The 12,871-nt window shown below is 33.5% G+C and overlaps 2 protein-coding genes and 1 pseudogene across 2 annotated transcripts; all 3 read right to left on the bottom strand.

Annotated features, from left to right (window-relative positions):
• Window positions 1-766: 766 nt before the first annotated feature.
• LOC106416736 lies at window positions 767-1,934 on the bottom strand (annotated as a pseudogene).
• LOC106417113 lies at window positions 1,223-2,789 on the bottom strand. Its single transcript, XM_048768534.1, has one exon. It carries the CDS (start codon window positions 2,530-2,532, stop codon window positions 2,275-2,277), a length of 258 nt encoding a protein of 85 aa, XP_048624491.1. The 5' UTR covers window positions 2,533-2,789; the 3' UTR covers window positions 1,223-2,274.
• Window positions 2,790-3,799: 1,010 nt separating this feature from the next.
• LOC106418612 (PHD finger protein ALFIN-LIKE 6) lies at window positions 3,800-6,332 on the bottom strand. The gene is made up of 5 exons (XM_013859345.3): window positions 6,041-6,332; window positions 5,810-5,842; window positions 5,126-5,354; window positions 4,362-4,491; window positions 3,800-4,280 (listed from the first exon to the last, which is right to left on the bottom strand). Exons 1-5 carry the CDS (start codon window positions 6,135-6,137, stop codon window positions 4,035-4,037), a joined length of 735 nt encoding a protein of 244 aa, XP_013714799.1. The 5' UTR covers window positions 6,138-6,332; the 3' UTR covers window positions 3,800-4,034.
• Between the last annotated feature and the right edge of the window lie 6,539 nt (window positions 6,333-12,871).

Raw genomic sequence — 12,871 nt, 5'->3', positions numbered from 1 at the left:
TAAGTGTTATCTGCTTAGCCAAAGATCAGGTTCATCATGAGAGAACCAGGCATATCGATGTAAGATACCATTTTCTGAGAGATGAGAAGAGGATTGAAGTGAAGAAGGTAGGAACAGCTGATAATCCTGCGGATATGTTCACTAAGCCGGTTCCTCATAGTAAGTTTAAGCATTGTCTTGATTTGCTAAACATCTCAAGCTGTTAAATCTGGCCCTGATGGGCGTTTGGCCCTGAGAGGCATCTGGCTCGAAGAGAGCATCTGGCCCAAGTGAGGGCATCTGACTTTGATGAGCATCTGGTCCGACGGGACATCTGATATTTGAGTTCGACGGAACATCTGAGCAAAGAGAGAGTCTGGTACATCTGTATTCTGAGCACGAAGAAGTGCATTATGGTACATCTGATTATGCAGAATTCAAGTCAAGGTGGAGATTTGTTGAATAATGCCTTGAATTTGTTAGGCCTTAGTCTTTTGAGGCTTACTAGTGCTAGGGTTTTCCGGGACACAACTATATATATTTTGTGTCTCCTCTAAACCTAGTTAGCAGCCGTAGAGAAACTAGATCTGATCTTCTTGTAGACAGATCTCCGTAACTAGATCTGATCTGCCGTTAGGGATGAACCACGTTAAATCTATGTGTCTTTCTTTATTGTTTATCCATCTGTTAATCTCTATCTTCTCACATCCGTCACAACACTAACAGTGAGAAGGAACAAGAAGCAATATGTGAAGAATTCTGTTCTTGCTCAGCATCAAAGACCAATTCAAGGCAAAGTTGGTCTTACAGACTTCCTAATCCTCCTCATAACACTCCACATAAACGTAGACACAAAGAAGAGAGCACCACCAGCCACAATAGCTTCTCTCAAACCAAGATTCACCAGCAAGTTCACAAGCAGCCCCGCTAACACAACCCCACAGAAATTAGACGAAACAGCAGACCAGAAGGGCATGTCTAGGATCGATGCTATGATAGCTCCTGTCCAAGCACCGGTTCCAGGGAACGGAACGGCTACAAAGAGCATTAGTCCTAACCACTGGAACTCTTCCACAGGTCCAGCCTTCTCTTTAGCTCTTTTGAACAAGATTTCAAGTAATTTAGAAGCTGTTTTGCTCTTACCCGCCAAGAAAGACGCTAACTTTTTGAGGTAAAGTATGATAAATGGAACCGGAACCATATTGCTACAAAAAAAAATCAATGTCACATCTTTTTCCTCATATAATCAAATCATATGAATATAGATTGAACATAACATATAATAATATCTCCAGATCTCATTTAACTTAAACAACAGAAAAGTTGCCCATGTCACACTTTTATATTATCGTTAGGACCAATGTCTGAAACCAAATCGACAACAATAACAAGATGTATCCAACTAGTTTTGTTCAAGGTTTATGAGACTAACCCAAGAACAGAGAAGAAAGTGAGAACCGTCGGTTTAAGCTGCATCCAATAACCAACTGGTATAGCACAACTGAGCTCGATAACCGGAAGCGTGGCTAAAGCAAAGACCACAGCTTCGTCTCGCCAACCAAACCGGCGGAGAGCAGCGGCGATTCTGAGACCAAAGGTGGATGATTTGATGGAGTCAGCGGCGGCTTTGGCATCGCCGGACCTAGCAAACCAGAGCAAAGAGAAAGTGGTCCAGAACACAACGCATATCGCGAATTTTAACCCAATAGACGGAGGAAGCTGGATGATTTCGTTTTCTTCTTCTTCTCGGAGAAACCCATCTGGAGAAGAGCAACGGGTGGTGAATTCACGGCGTGACTGTAGCTTTGACTCTGTATGAAACTGTTTTGATTCAATCCTCCTGGAGAGATGGAAGATGAGAAAGGCCTAGTGGGTATTGGAGTCAGGAGATCTGTTTTGGTGGATGAAGGAGATAGAGTGAAAGCAGAGATTGAGAGTAATGTAGAAATCGTCATTTCTTATTTCATCTCTCTATCTTTAGAGTAAAAGATAGCTTACTCTGGAAACTGAGTTTAAATCGGGGTAGGGGTTTTATTGAATAAAAGTATTTTATCTGGGGTGAATCTATAAACCTTCGTAAGTATAAGGTTTATTTGAAAGGGTGTTATGTCAGTTTTACTGTGTTTGTTTGTATACAAGAATGTTCTAATTCATGGTCATACTAAAATCTGAACGCTTAAAATTTAAGGAAAAATGAAAGAAAACATATAATTTATTATAATATAAATTCATGACAGAAAAGCATAATATTAAATACAAAACATGTGTTTATGTTTTCATGTATTTTGTATAATTTTAAGAACTTGCTGGTGGGCATCCAGGGAAGCCCGGCGGACAATTTTTTGGAATTGGGATTGGGAACTGCTCCACTGATATCTTTTCATCCTGGTTTGGTTTTGGAGGAGGAAATGGCTCGGTTGGGAAGGAGGGTGGTATATGGATTGGATTAGAGTCGGTTTGAATAGGCTCGGTCCTAGCTTGGGCAAGACCAGATGCAAGAAGAAGCAGTGTAACTACCATTGTTAGTGCAAAGAGCTTCATGATCTTAATCATCTTTGTGTTGTGATGGAATTGAAAATGTTTAGCCTAGTTTGCTTTTTATATTATTGTGAACTTGTGACCTAAATAAGGGAGCATATAATATGTAGTTGAATGTTGCAAAAAAAGAGGAAGCATATAAAAGGTGGCATATGACATGTAAAAAGGAAAAAAAGTTATATTAGTTGAATATTATCTGTATTGATTTAGTAAAGCAAGCCAAGTGGCATATTGACCCAAAAAGTACTAAATAACACTAAAAATAAGGACCCAAAAATATCTTTTTCACAACTAATTTAATTAACACATATTTTCTACAGTGTTTTAAAAACTTTTGAAACAAATCTACGGGAATAAAATCTACAAATACAATCACAAAATCTACAATTTAGATTTTTAAGCTAAAGATCTACAACTATAAACTTCTATCAATCGAGCCCAATGTGTAATGACTTTAGGAAAGTAACCCAATTGGTCTTATATTTGACCTAAAACGTACATTTTTTTTCTAAAACATACCTCTTTCAAAACATAAATATTAAAAAGTTGATTTAAATAGATAGTACCCTAAAATTTATATTTTATTAGTTATATTGCTAACTTTTAACTTTTCAAAGCCTGACTAACAACAATTTCTCAAATCCAAGTCAAAATTGAACATTATTTTAAAAAAATCATTTTTAGTTACATATTTTTACCAAATTAAAATAGTATTTCTTTCGTTTAAGAGGATTCATGTTTAGAAAAAATAATAGTAAATTATACGCTTTAAAAAACAATCGTGTTTATTATATTTTGATTTGCTAAAAATTATGAAAAATGATTAATCAGAAAAAATATATTTATTATTATTATTTAGTATATTTTTTTAATGTGTGAAAATTCTAAAATATAACATATACTTCCTCGTTTCAAAAAGATACATATTTGAGACTTTTTACATATATTAAGAAAACACATTAAAATTTGATCGTAAATGCATTGTTTGCTGTGAATACCAATTTTTCATAACTTTTAACTAATATAAATCCAATAAACACTATTAACTTTTTTGAAATTTACAATTTTTCATTAAATAATACATTGAAAAATTAAAATATATTTTTTTCGTAGAACATGAATCTTTTTAAAATGAAGAGAATATAATGTTTACCATTCAAAGACTATCTGTCGGGATGTTTCTCAAACCTAGCATTATCATGCGAGTCCAAGATCCGGTTGGTTAATATTGAACTTAACAGTAAACAACCTTAAGCAGATTTAAGGAGTCTAGTAAACAGACTTAAGCAGGCCAAATCAGTAGTGCATTGACATTAACAACAACAACAAATAATCCAAAGAAAAACAAAGAAAGACATCACTCAAATTGTAAATAGTCTCAATCCATAAACAAAGACTAAGCAATTTTAAACATAAAGCGTATTTTTAAAAACCTTCTTACATCTTCTAAAACACTCGTTCAATAAACTGGAAACTTCTTTCTCCTTCTTTCACACCTTCTTCCTAATTCTTTTACATCAAGGCCTGGCTCTCTTGTTACTGCAGCTTGGGCATTTGTAGTGCTTGATGTGTTCTGCCTTAGCAGGTGTTATCTTCACACATTTCCCATGGAACCACTTCTCGCAGGCGTCACAGCAGATCCAGAACTCATCTGTACCGTCACTGTCTCCACAGGCGCCACACACCGCACCTTGTTCATCGTCTTCATCCTCGTCCTCACTCTCATCTTCTTCTTTAGGCGGTGGAGATGACATCTTTGGTACCTTTTGTAAGAGATTCAGATTAGAGAGACTGTTTGAGAAGAATTACAAAGATGAGTAAGAAAATAGATAAAGAGAACATACCTTCAAGCCGTTGGATTTGCTTTTGCTACTGGTGTTGTTGTTACCAGATAGATCCTTGGATTGCTTTGCATTGCCCGTTACAATCTCGAAAATGGTTGGGAGCTCGTTTATCATCTGGAAGAGCTTCTTCCTGATCAATTCGTCGGGTAAAGCTTAGAGGCAGGGGATTACTAGTAAAAGTTATTTCATTCAAACAACCAAAAGAAATAATATTCGAAGACTTTGATTAACGACACAATGTCTAACCAATACCCTAAACAAGTCCAAAGTCACAGACTCAGTATGCCTCCATTTCCTTTTTAACCTGTTAGATCTAACCTAACCTAACGGATTGAATGATTGTTGCTGAGCTGTAAACACAGCTACAATGCCTAGTGTTAATTACAATGATCCTGCACTAAACTAATACAAGAAATAACTAATCAGAATTAGAGGCACATATCACATCAACTGAACAGAATCATTATATATATCTTAATACAACGGAGGGATTCATAACATTTGTGGCTTCACAGCTGTCTCATCAAGCAAAATATATGAACAGAAAACCACTTTCAAGTTTCAACAGCAAAAAGGTGTTTAGAACAGAGCCATTGAACAAGGTCACAAGATGTAAAAAAATTCAATGAGACAATGTTAAAATAAAGCTCCAAGACAACACGAGGTTGCTAGAATGATCATTATGAACTTATCACCACACATGAGAACCAAGAATATCACATTTGAGGATGCAACACTACTGAGCTGAGAAGAAGGAACATTACCTCTCATTCTTACCAAACCCAAAACGTGCACCAAAGTAGAAGGCAACAGAAAGCAGCCAGGAATCACTGTGAACAGCGACCAGAGACACCCAGTCCTTTTCTTGCATCCCGTCTCTAGCGAAATTGATGCCTAAAGCAGGTTCAGGAAGCTCAGGAGGAACTTCCTCGACGGGAAGATTAACCTCCCATGTCTCATTAGGAAGTCCATAGAGGCACAAGTTCTCTTTCTCTGCATAAACAAACAAACCAAACAGAGATCAACAACTTAATCTTAGCTGCAAACATGTACACACTCGCATTCAAAATAAATCAACACTTCACTATGAGATAGACAGAAAATTCAAGAAAGAAGATAATATAAAGATAAAGCTTCAACACAGGAGAAAACTATAAAAAAAAAAACATACTAAGCCAGTCACAATGAAAAAAGAAAACTAAACTTTTAAGAAACAATTAAAATAAGATAAAGCTCGTGAAAACTTGTACTCATAACTGGGGAGAACTGAACTAGCGAAAACGATAAATAACAATCAAGGGACATTGTAATTACATGAAATCTAGAAACCATAGATACTCTATAATGCGCACTGGAGACATAACATAGTCCACTAGACACTGGACAAAACTAGAACACCAGAAACAAAAGCAGGACTTAGTTAGTAATGTTTGAAGAAAAAAACTCACCAGGATCGCACGTTTGGTAAAACTTCACCATATCTGCATTAACAACAACAAACACAAATCTCAGTAAACGACAAGAAACTCCACCAAAAAAATTAAATTTTTATTGTTTTCCGCAAAGCCCAAATCTGCAAATTTGCACAAGCTCATCATCCTTGTACAGGCTTGTCGGAGAAATCAAAACATGCCCGAATCGGACAAAGCAGACATAAACTAAGAGAGGACAAAGCTCACCGGTGGTGAGAGCCTTGATAAGACCAGCTCGTCGACCTCTGAAGTCAGTAAAGACCTCATCGACAGTTCGAGGTGTTGGATGAGTGATTACCTCCATCTTAATTAACCTCCCCGGAGGATGAATTAGCCTCTCAATCGCCGGAGGAAAGTGACTATTCCGGTTTAAATCAAAATCTGGGAAGGAACCCTAAAAGAACGATTTTAAAAAAGGAATCAGATCAGAGACAATTTTGGGGCTACGATACGACAGTGTTTTTCCTGACGTCATATTTATTTATATAACAAAGACAAGACAACAAGTGTATTTATTATATGAATTCGGAGTCTTTAGTTAATGATTGATGAGATTTGAGACTAAACTAAAGTTTTTGGTGGACCATACATACATTACAGGTCACATATTTAATATTTTTTTATCGTGAAAACTTTTTTTTACTTCTATTTATTTTTAACTAACCAGTAGTATATATTAAAGTAACTAAAATATTAAAAGTATTCTTTAAAAATAAAACGTTTTCATTTTAAATATTTTTACAGCCCAACTTAAGATGGATTTTGAAGGGATAATATGTATGGGCAAATAAACGTTAATGGGCTTTACAGCAATCTGGATGTAACGAGATTTTAAGTTTTAGAAGCAAACTAGAATTAGCCCGGATAAAATTTTGTTTGCTTCTCTAAATGATTTTCTCATAAACCCGTAATGTATTTACGTTTGTTTTATCAAAGTAAAGATTGCATATTTTGGAGCTGGATACCTAGAATCTCAAATTAGAAATGGCTACAGCCAAACAAAAAAATTGAAGCATTTAAACAATTATTATGTTTTTTTGAAAAGAGGATGTACATATGGAAGCAAAGATGCCTCCCATCATTTCCGCCAGTAGTATGATAGGTATTTCTTCAAGCATGTAAAAGTTACAAAAACAAAATAGAGTTCTTAAAGAGTAACATAGAAAAAAGAGAATCAGAGAAGAACTAAGTATACCACTTGGTTTTAGATTATGTGTTGTTCTTCTCTTGTACCCCGTTTGTTGCAGAGAACGCTATTTCGTTTAGTTGTGTATGTGGTTTGAAATTTTCTTTTGCTTGATTATCTATCGGCCCAAGATATTCTTGTTAAAGCAAGTTTGTCTTCAGTCTTCTTCTTCCCCTTTTTTTGTTGGATGCAAAATGTACCTTACAATTTTTTTTTATATATTTCATTTTGCCTTCTGTATTTGAGATTTTCGGATTTGAAGAAAAGAGATACAATCCTGAGTTTTCCGACGGCAGACCTTGTATGTGAGCGAGATAATCTTCATATACAGAGTATAAAAAGAGTGAGATCAAATATAGATTGAATAAGAAAAATAAGAAAATAAGTTGTTATTTTTTGCCTCGAAGAAGAGAAACGTTGAATACCAACACTTGATTTGTAGATTTGAGTAGTACAGAAAGTTTGTTTTTTTCTCAAGTAGATCAATAAGAAGACAAATATACATTATGCAAAAAGGTATCTGGCGATTGATTATTAAATTTGTGATCGTGGTGGAGATGTGGGTAAGAAAAACAGTTGGAGAGAGATAGCTGAGCAATATTTGAATTTAGTAAATATTTTTTACAATAAATTGAAAACTTACACGTGATTTAGTTCTTGAGATCGTGTTTACGATTTACCCTTTACTTTTTTTCTTTTGTAAACTAACCCTTTACTTTTTATATTTTTATTTTTTGTTTTATTTTAAATATAATTTTGTAGCTTTAAAAATTAAAATAATAACCATTCGTTAAAATATGATTTGTCAAGTGACTTTACTTTAGTATATTAGGGATAAAGAAATTCTTAGTTTATATTTAGACTCTAGAAAAATAGGAGATGTAAAGAAAAATTCTAAACTAACTATGTTTTCTATAATAATCGGACTACATTATGCTGAACAAAAATATACTGACACATGGATAATTTCTTTACATAGTTGATAAAAAAAAGAAGATAATTGCTTCACATGATTCATCCGTCTATAAGGAATTTAGAAAAGGTTGGTTATTTGAGTTATTTTGAAACTTCCATATTTTGATGAACAAAAACATGTTTTGCTTTCTTTTTTGCAATTTTTTTTTTAAAATTTCCACGTGTCAGGATCTGATTTGTCAAGCGACTTGCGCTTTAGTATATAAAAGATGGGTCACAAGGATCAGAGGAATAAAGTTGGAGAAATTTGATGTTTACCACTTTTCATCTTTACCACCACTAAAGGAACATTTTCAAAAATACATTCTTTATTAAGTGGTAAAAGAATCACTATTTAAATAAATAAATTAAAAAAAATTCTTTTTATGTTTTCAAATTATACTTTTTCAAATTCGAACTTTTTTTATAAATTTTATTTTTTGAATTTTTTTTTTGAATTTTTTTTTCAAAATTTCTTTTTGAAAATCGAAAATTATGTTTGAAACTATTTTTAATTTTTTTATATATATATTTTTAAGTATTTATTTATATATTTATTAGAATCCTAAATTTCACATTCCAAAAACCCCACCCCACCCCTCAACTCTAAACCCTAAGTCTATACTAGTTAACCATAGGGGTATAAGTGTTTTTTACCCTTCATTAAATGTGAGGGTAACAATTATTAATGTAAACATGAAAAGTGTTACTATGAATGTGATATTTGTGGCAATTTCCCAATAAAGTTACACAAAAAGGGAGAAATTATGATTCACTAGGGACATTGCCCCCGCGCAAGCGCGGAGTTGTGAACAGAGTTCTTGTTTCATCTCAATATTTGCTAAGGTTAGATGATGATGAACTGTGTATGCATTGTTATAGGGTTAGAGTTGTGATGATGAATTGTATATGCATTGTTCTCCACTTATGAAGAACTAAATTGTGTTAATAATATGATTGATATAGTTCGTGTTGTTGTTTGCTGTATCACTGAGACTTATTGTTTGTTTGTCTTTTTAATTAGTTTCTTGTACTGTTGAGAGTACATAAATTATATTAAAGTTGTTGAGAGTACTTTTTGTTTCTGGATATTTTTTCTCCAGTTTAGTTGTGTAAGCTGTGTGTATTAAGTAATAATTTTTATTATTCTTATTATGTTTGTTATATGTTTTTATTTTATTTTTAAACTTGTTGCTCTTACCGGATTATTAAAACAAATACATGAAGACTTGTAGAAATAACTATAAAATGAGTGACAGTTCTGAGTATTTGGGCTTTAATGAGTTTTAAACGAATTTATGTATTTCTCATAAGAAGACAATAGCATTGGCCTGTTGACATTGGGCATGTAAGCTATTTTTATAAGACAAGAGGAGTGAGCAGATGGAGATGTTGTTGCCGTCTTTGTGTCTATCGGGATTGTCTCTTGTATCTCTTGTTGTGGCTGTGTTTGTTTATCTTTTATTTGATGGGTAATATGTAAACAAAAGTCATTGTTAGTTGTATTTATCAGAGTTCATAACTTACTCTTTTTTTTGTTTAGGTAATTTCACTGATCTTGGTTGTCGTCTTTGTTTTCTTCGTTGCGAAAGTAAGTTTGTAAATTGTTAAATAGCTGGCCGTGTAGTTTGTATTTGTTTAGCTGACTCGATGTATGTGTCGTTGCGAAAGTAAGTTTGTAAATTGTTAAATAGCTGACTGTGTAGTTTGTATTTGTTTAGATGACGCGATGTATGTGTCGTTGAGTTTTAGTTGAGGTGATTGGTTTTGTATATTTGTTTTGAAGTTTATTTCTAAGATTAGACAAAAAAAGAGAGGTGATCATTAATGATTCGTCTTTTTTGGAATTATAGTTTTTGGTGTTTTGATTGTTTGGGTTATTGTGGTTTCTTTTAAGCTGTAAAATAAAGGTTTGTGTAAAATTAGTTTGATAAGTAAGGGAGATAAATAGACGACCACAAAATCTGAGTAGAAAATATTTTTGATTATTGATGTTAGAACAATATATATAATAATATAAAAGGAATTGTGTGTTGATTGTTTCGTACGGATCAATGAGGAGACGGATAACGACTCGAGTTGTTTCTTTGCTAAGGTCAGAGCCTTGGACATGACGGATTTGCCCAACCACATCTGCGAGTTTAAATATCAGTTATGATAACAAAACATATTATAAACCCAGATGCAATATGATAATATACCTTGGAGTTCTAGGTTTGTGTTCGCAATCATTTGGAAATTGTCAAACAGTCTAATTATGATTGGAGATTGATCTCATGAGCACCCGTGATGACTTCATCAATAATAGTTGGTGAGATGAAACGAATGAGGAATGGATGATCAATTATCTTGTACATGCTTGAGCACCTAGCAACCTCAAAACGATCGACTTTCACAATGGAATCGGCTTTCAAAGATGGCATGTAATGATTAGCACGTCCGGCGGGAATAAACCCATGAATCACGGAATCTGCAAATAATATTATTTAACAAAGAATCAGGAAATCAATTAAAAACAATTATATTAAATAAGTGTGATAAATCAAATATTAACCTTCTTTTTCATCAAGGAAGAGAACCGTGATTCCCATAAACTCACTGTCTTTCTTGAAGTTCAGGGAATCCCATAAGCGAGGAGGTTAGAGGCTATGCTCTGACTACTACGACTAACACGGAGAGACTCGAAGGTTGAGTGAGGGATGTCGGGAACGCCGGTTTGAGGAACTGGAGAGGCAGAGAGACATTTTCTAGAAGATCGTTAAAGCTAAGAGGAATCAACGAGTTTTGTGAAGATGCAGATTGGGTTCAATCAAAGATGAGAATCATATATATAGGGTTTACAGAAAGACTATAAATCAGGAACATTTAAGATCAAGCGATTTAAGATGGGGAGATGAAGAGTTCACCGGTGAAAAAATAGATTACGAACAGACACACGACGCAACTCTGTAAATCAGACTTATCTGAGACAATGATAAAAAGAACCCTAACTCATGTTAAACGAAGACAGTTTACAATATGGAAAAACTATAATTGTTGTTTTTTCATATAACGTGATGAACCTCATTTAAAAATGAAACTCATAATACACTTGTAGGCCCGGCCCACAGAGAAAACCGAAGAAGTAAAGGTTTCCGACCTTCATAAATATATATTAGTTTCAGCCATCAATGTACAAAATATCAATTAGTTTAGTGGTATAAATGTTGGTGTTTATATCTCAATAATTCTGGTTCGAGCCACATGCTTGTCATTTGTTCACACTTTTTAAAAGTGGGATCCACCAAAATGCTGACGTGTCGCCTCAGAAAAGAGGGAACTGTAATGAATTTCTATCTTGATTCGATGATCCTCTACCTTTTTGAGGAGTAACAAATTTGAGGATATATATAACACTAGATAAGAGATTGTTGCGCTATAGATTTTTACTGAGAATTTGAGATAGATTAAACAAATTAAATAGTGTATATGGATAATAATATATAGCTCGAAAAGAACTTTATTCAAGTGCAAAAATAACAAGAAATTGAAAACTATTATTTAGGCGATCACTAAGCTTTAAGATATTAGATTGATATCGTGCATATACATGGAGATAAGAGAATTGCACGAAATTGTCACTTCCAAAGTTATAGTTCTCTTGATCTATCAAGAAACACATTTATATGGGGATATCTCTGGCTAAGAACCCCAATTATAGGGTCTTTTGAGTTATCATAAGTTATAATATTGGGCTTCCTGTGTATGTTTTAATATGAAATTATCAAAGATTGGTCATATATAAGTCTAGAGATACCGTGAGTTATGTAAAACTTTTCGATGAAGAAACTACTAGGACTGTGCGTGTGTTAATTTTCACTTTTTATACATAAATATTTGTTTTATATAGTTAGTGGATTATCTTTTTTATCATTTACCATATATTTAAATGTTTGTATCATTTTCTGAAACCATAATTTTAAATAATTGAGTTAATAACATAAATTTTCTTCTTGATATGGCGAAAGTGATCTCGCAATTGTTAATATATTAAATGTTTTTATTTAATTATTAGGAATGTCTTTAAAAATATCAAACATTCTCTAGTTTACAATGGCTCAGAAGTATATTCGGAGATGGTGCTTATCTTCCTATTTCTCATGTCCGTTTAACAACTCTTGCTACCACAGAGGGTATAATACCAGTTAGTGGTGTTCTTCTTGTTACTACTAAAAACGAATCCTCGCTCATGTTTTAAAATTTGTTAAACATGAATCATTGATTATTGATCAGTTCATGTGTTGGCAGACATGGTGGTAATAATTTTGGAGGAGAAGCTGATGACAAATGCTTAAACCAGTTAGTGGAAACGATGATCTCTGGAGTGAAGAAAGAAGAGCTTATGCCAAACCACAAACGAAATGGCTATGGTTTGTATGCTCATCAAACCGGTTTAAACCAGTAACTATAATTAATGCTTTTCGTCAATTGTAATTACGCATACCTACCAAAAGACAATCTTTTCATGTTAACAGGTTCAAATGAATTAGATAGGGTATATCCGATTTTATTAATTGTATTGGTCCAGAATTTGACCGGTTTAATTAACAATTAAAGTATGAATTGATTGTAATTTGTAAGTGGGTTTTGTGTGGCCGGTGTGGGTGATGTTACTTAAAATGTGTATGATTAATAAGGTATATAAAATGGCAATTATACCATTAATGAGGACTCTAGGCTTAGTTTAGATTCGAGTGGTAATTATTGTAATATTAGACACTCTTGATTATTTCTATGGTTATTTATGTAGCGTACTTCTGTTTTAATAGATTAGATACAAAACAAAAGATATCTAACTAGATACTTCGGAAACACATGCCTATTATTACAAAATGTATCAACAATTTTCTTAATAAAAA

This window comes from Brassica napus, chromosome C9, assembly GCF_020379485.1.
Source record: "Brassica napus cultivar Da-Ae chromosome C9, Da-Ae, whole genome shotgun sequence".
Classification (NCBI taxonomy): domain Eukaryota; kingdom Viridiplantae; phylum Streptophyta; class Magnoliopsida; order Brassicales; family Brassicaceae; genus Brassica; species Brassica napus.
This window is presented reverse-complemented; position numbering and strand designations above follow the sequence as displayed.

Bases quoted from the DNA above. Each gene is read 5' to 3' on its own strand.
- LOC106418612 (XM_013859345.3), bottom strand. From the start codon at position 6,137: ATGGAGGTAATCACTCATCCAACACCTCGAACTGTCGATGAGGTCTTT. The intron at 4,492-5,125 runs GTAATGTTCCTT...CGAATTGATCAG, and splicing joins GGGTTTGGTAAGAATGAGAG to GAAGAAGCTCTTCCAGATGA. The intron at 4,281-4,361 runs GTATGTTCTCTT...CTCTTACAAAAG, and splicing joins GCAAATCCAACGGCTTGAAG to GTACCAAAGATGTCATCTCC.
- LOC106417113 (XM_048768534.1), bottom strand. From the start codon at position 2,532: ATGATTAAGATCATGAAGCTCTTTGCACTAACAATGGTAGTTACACTG.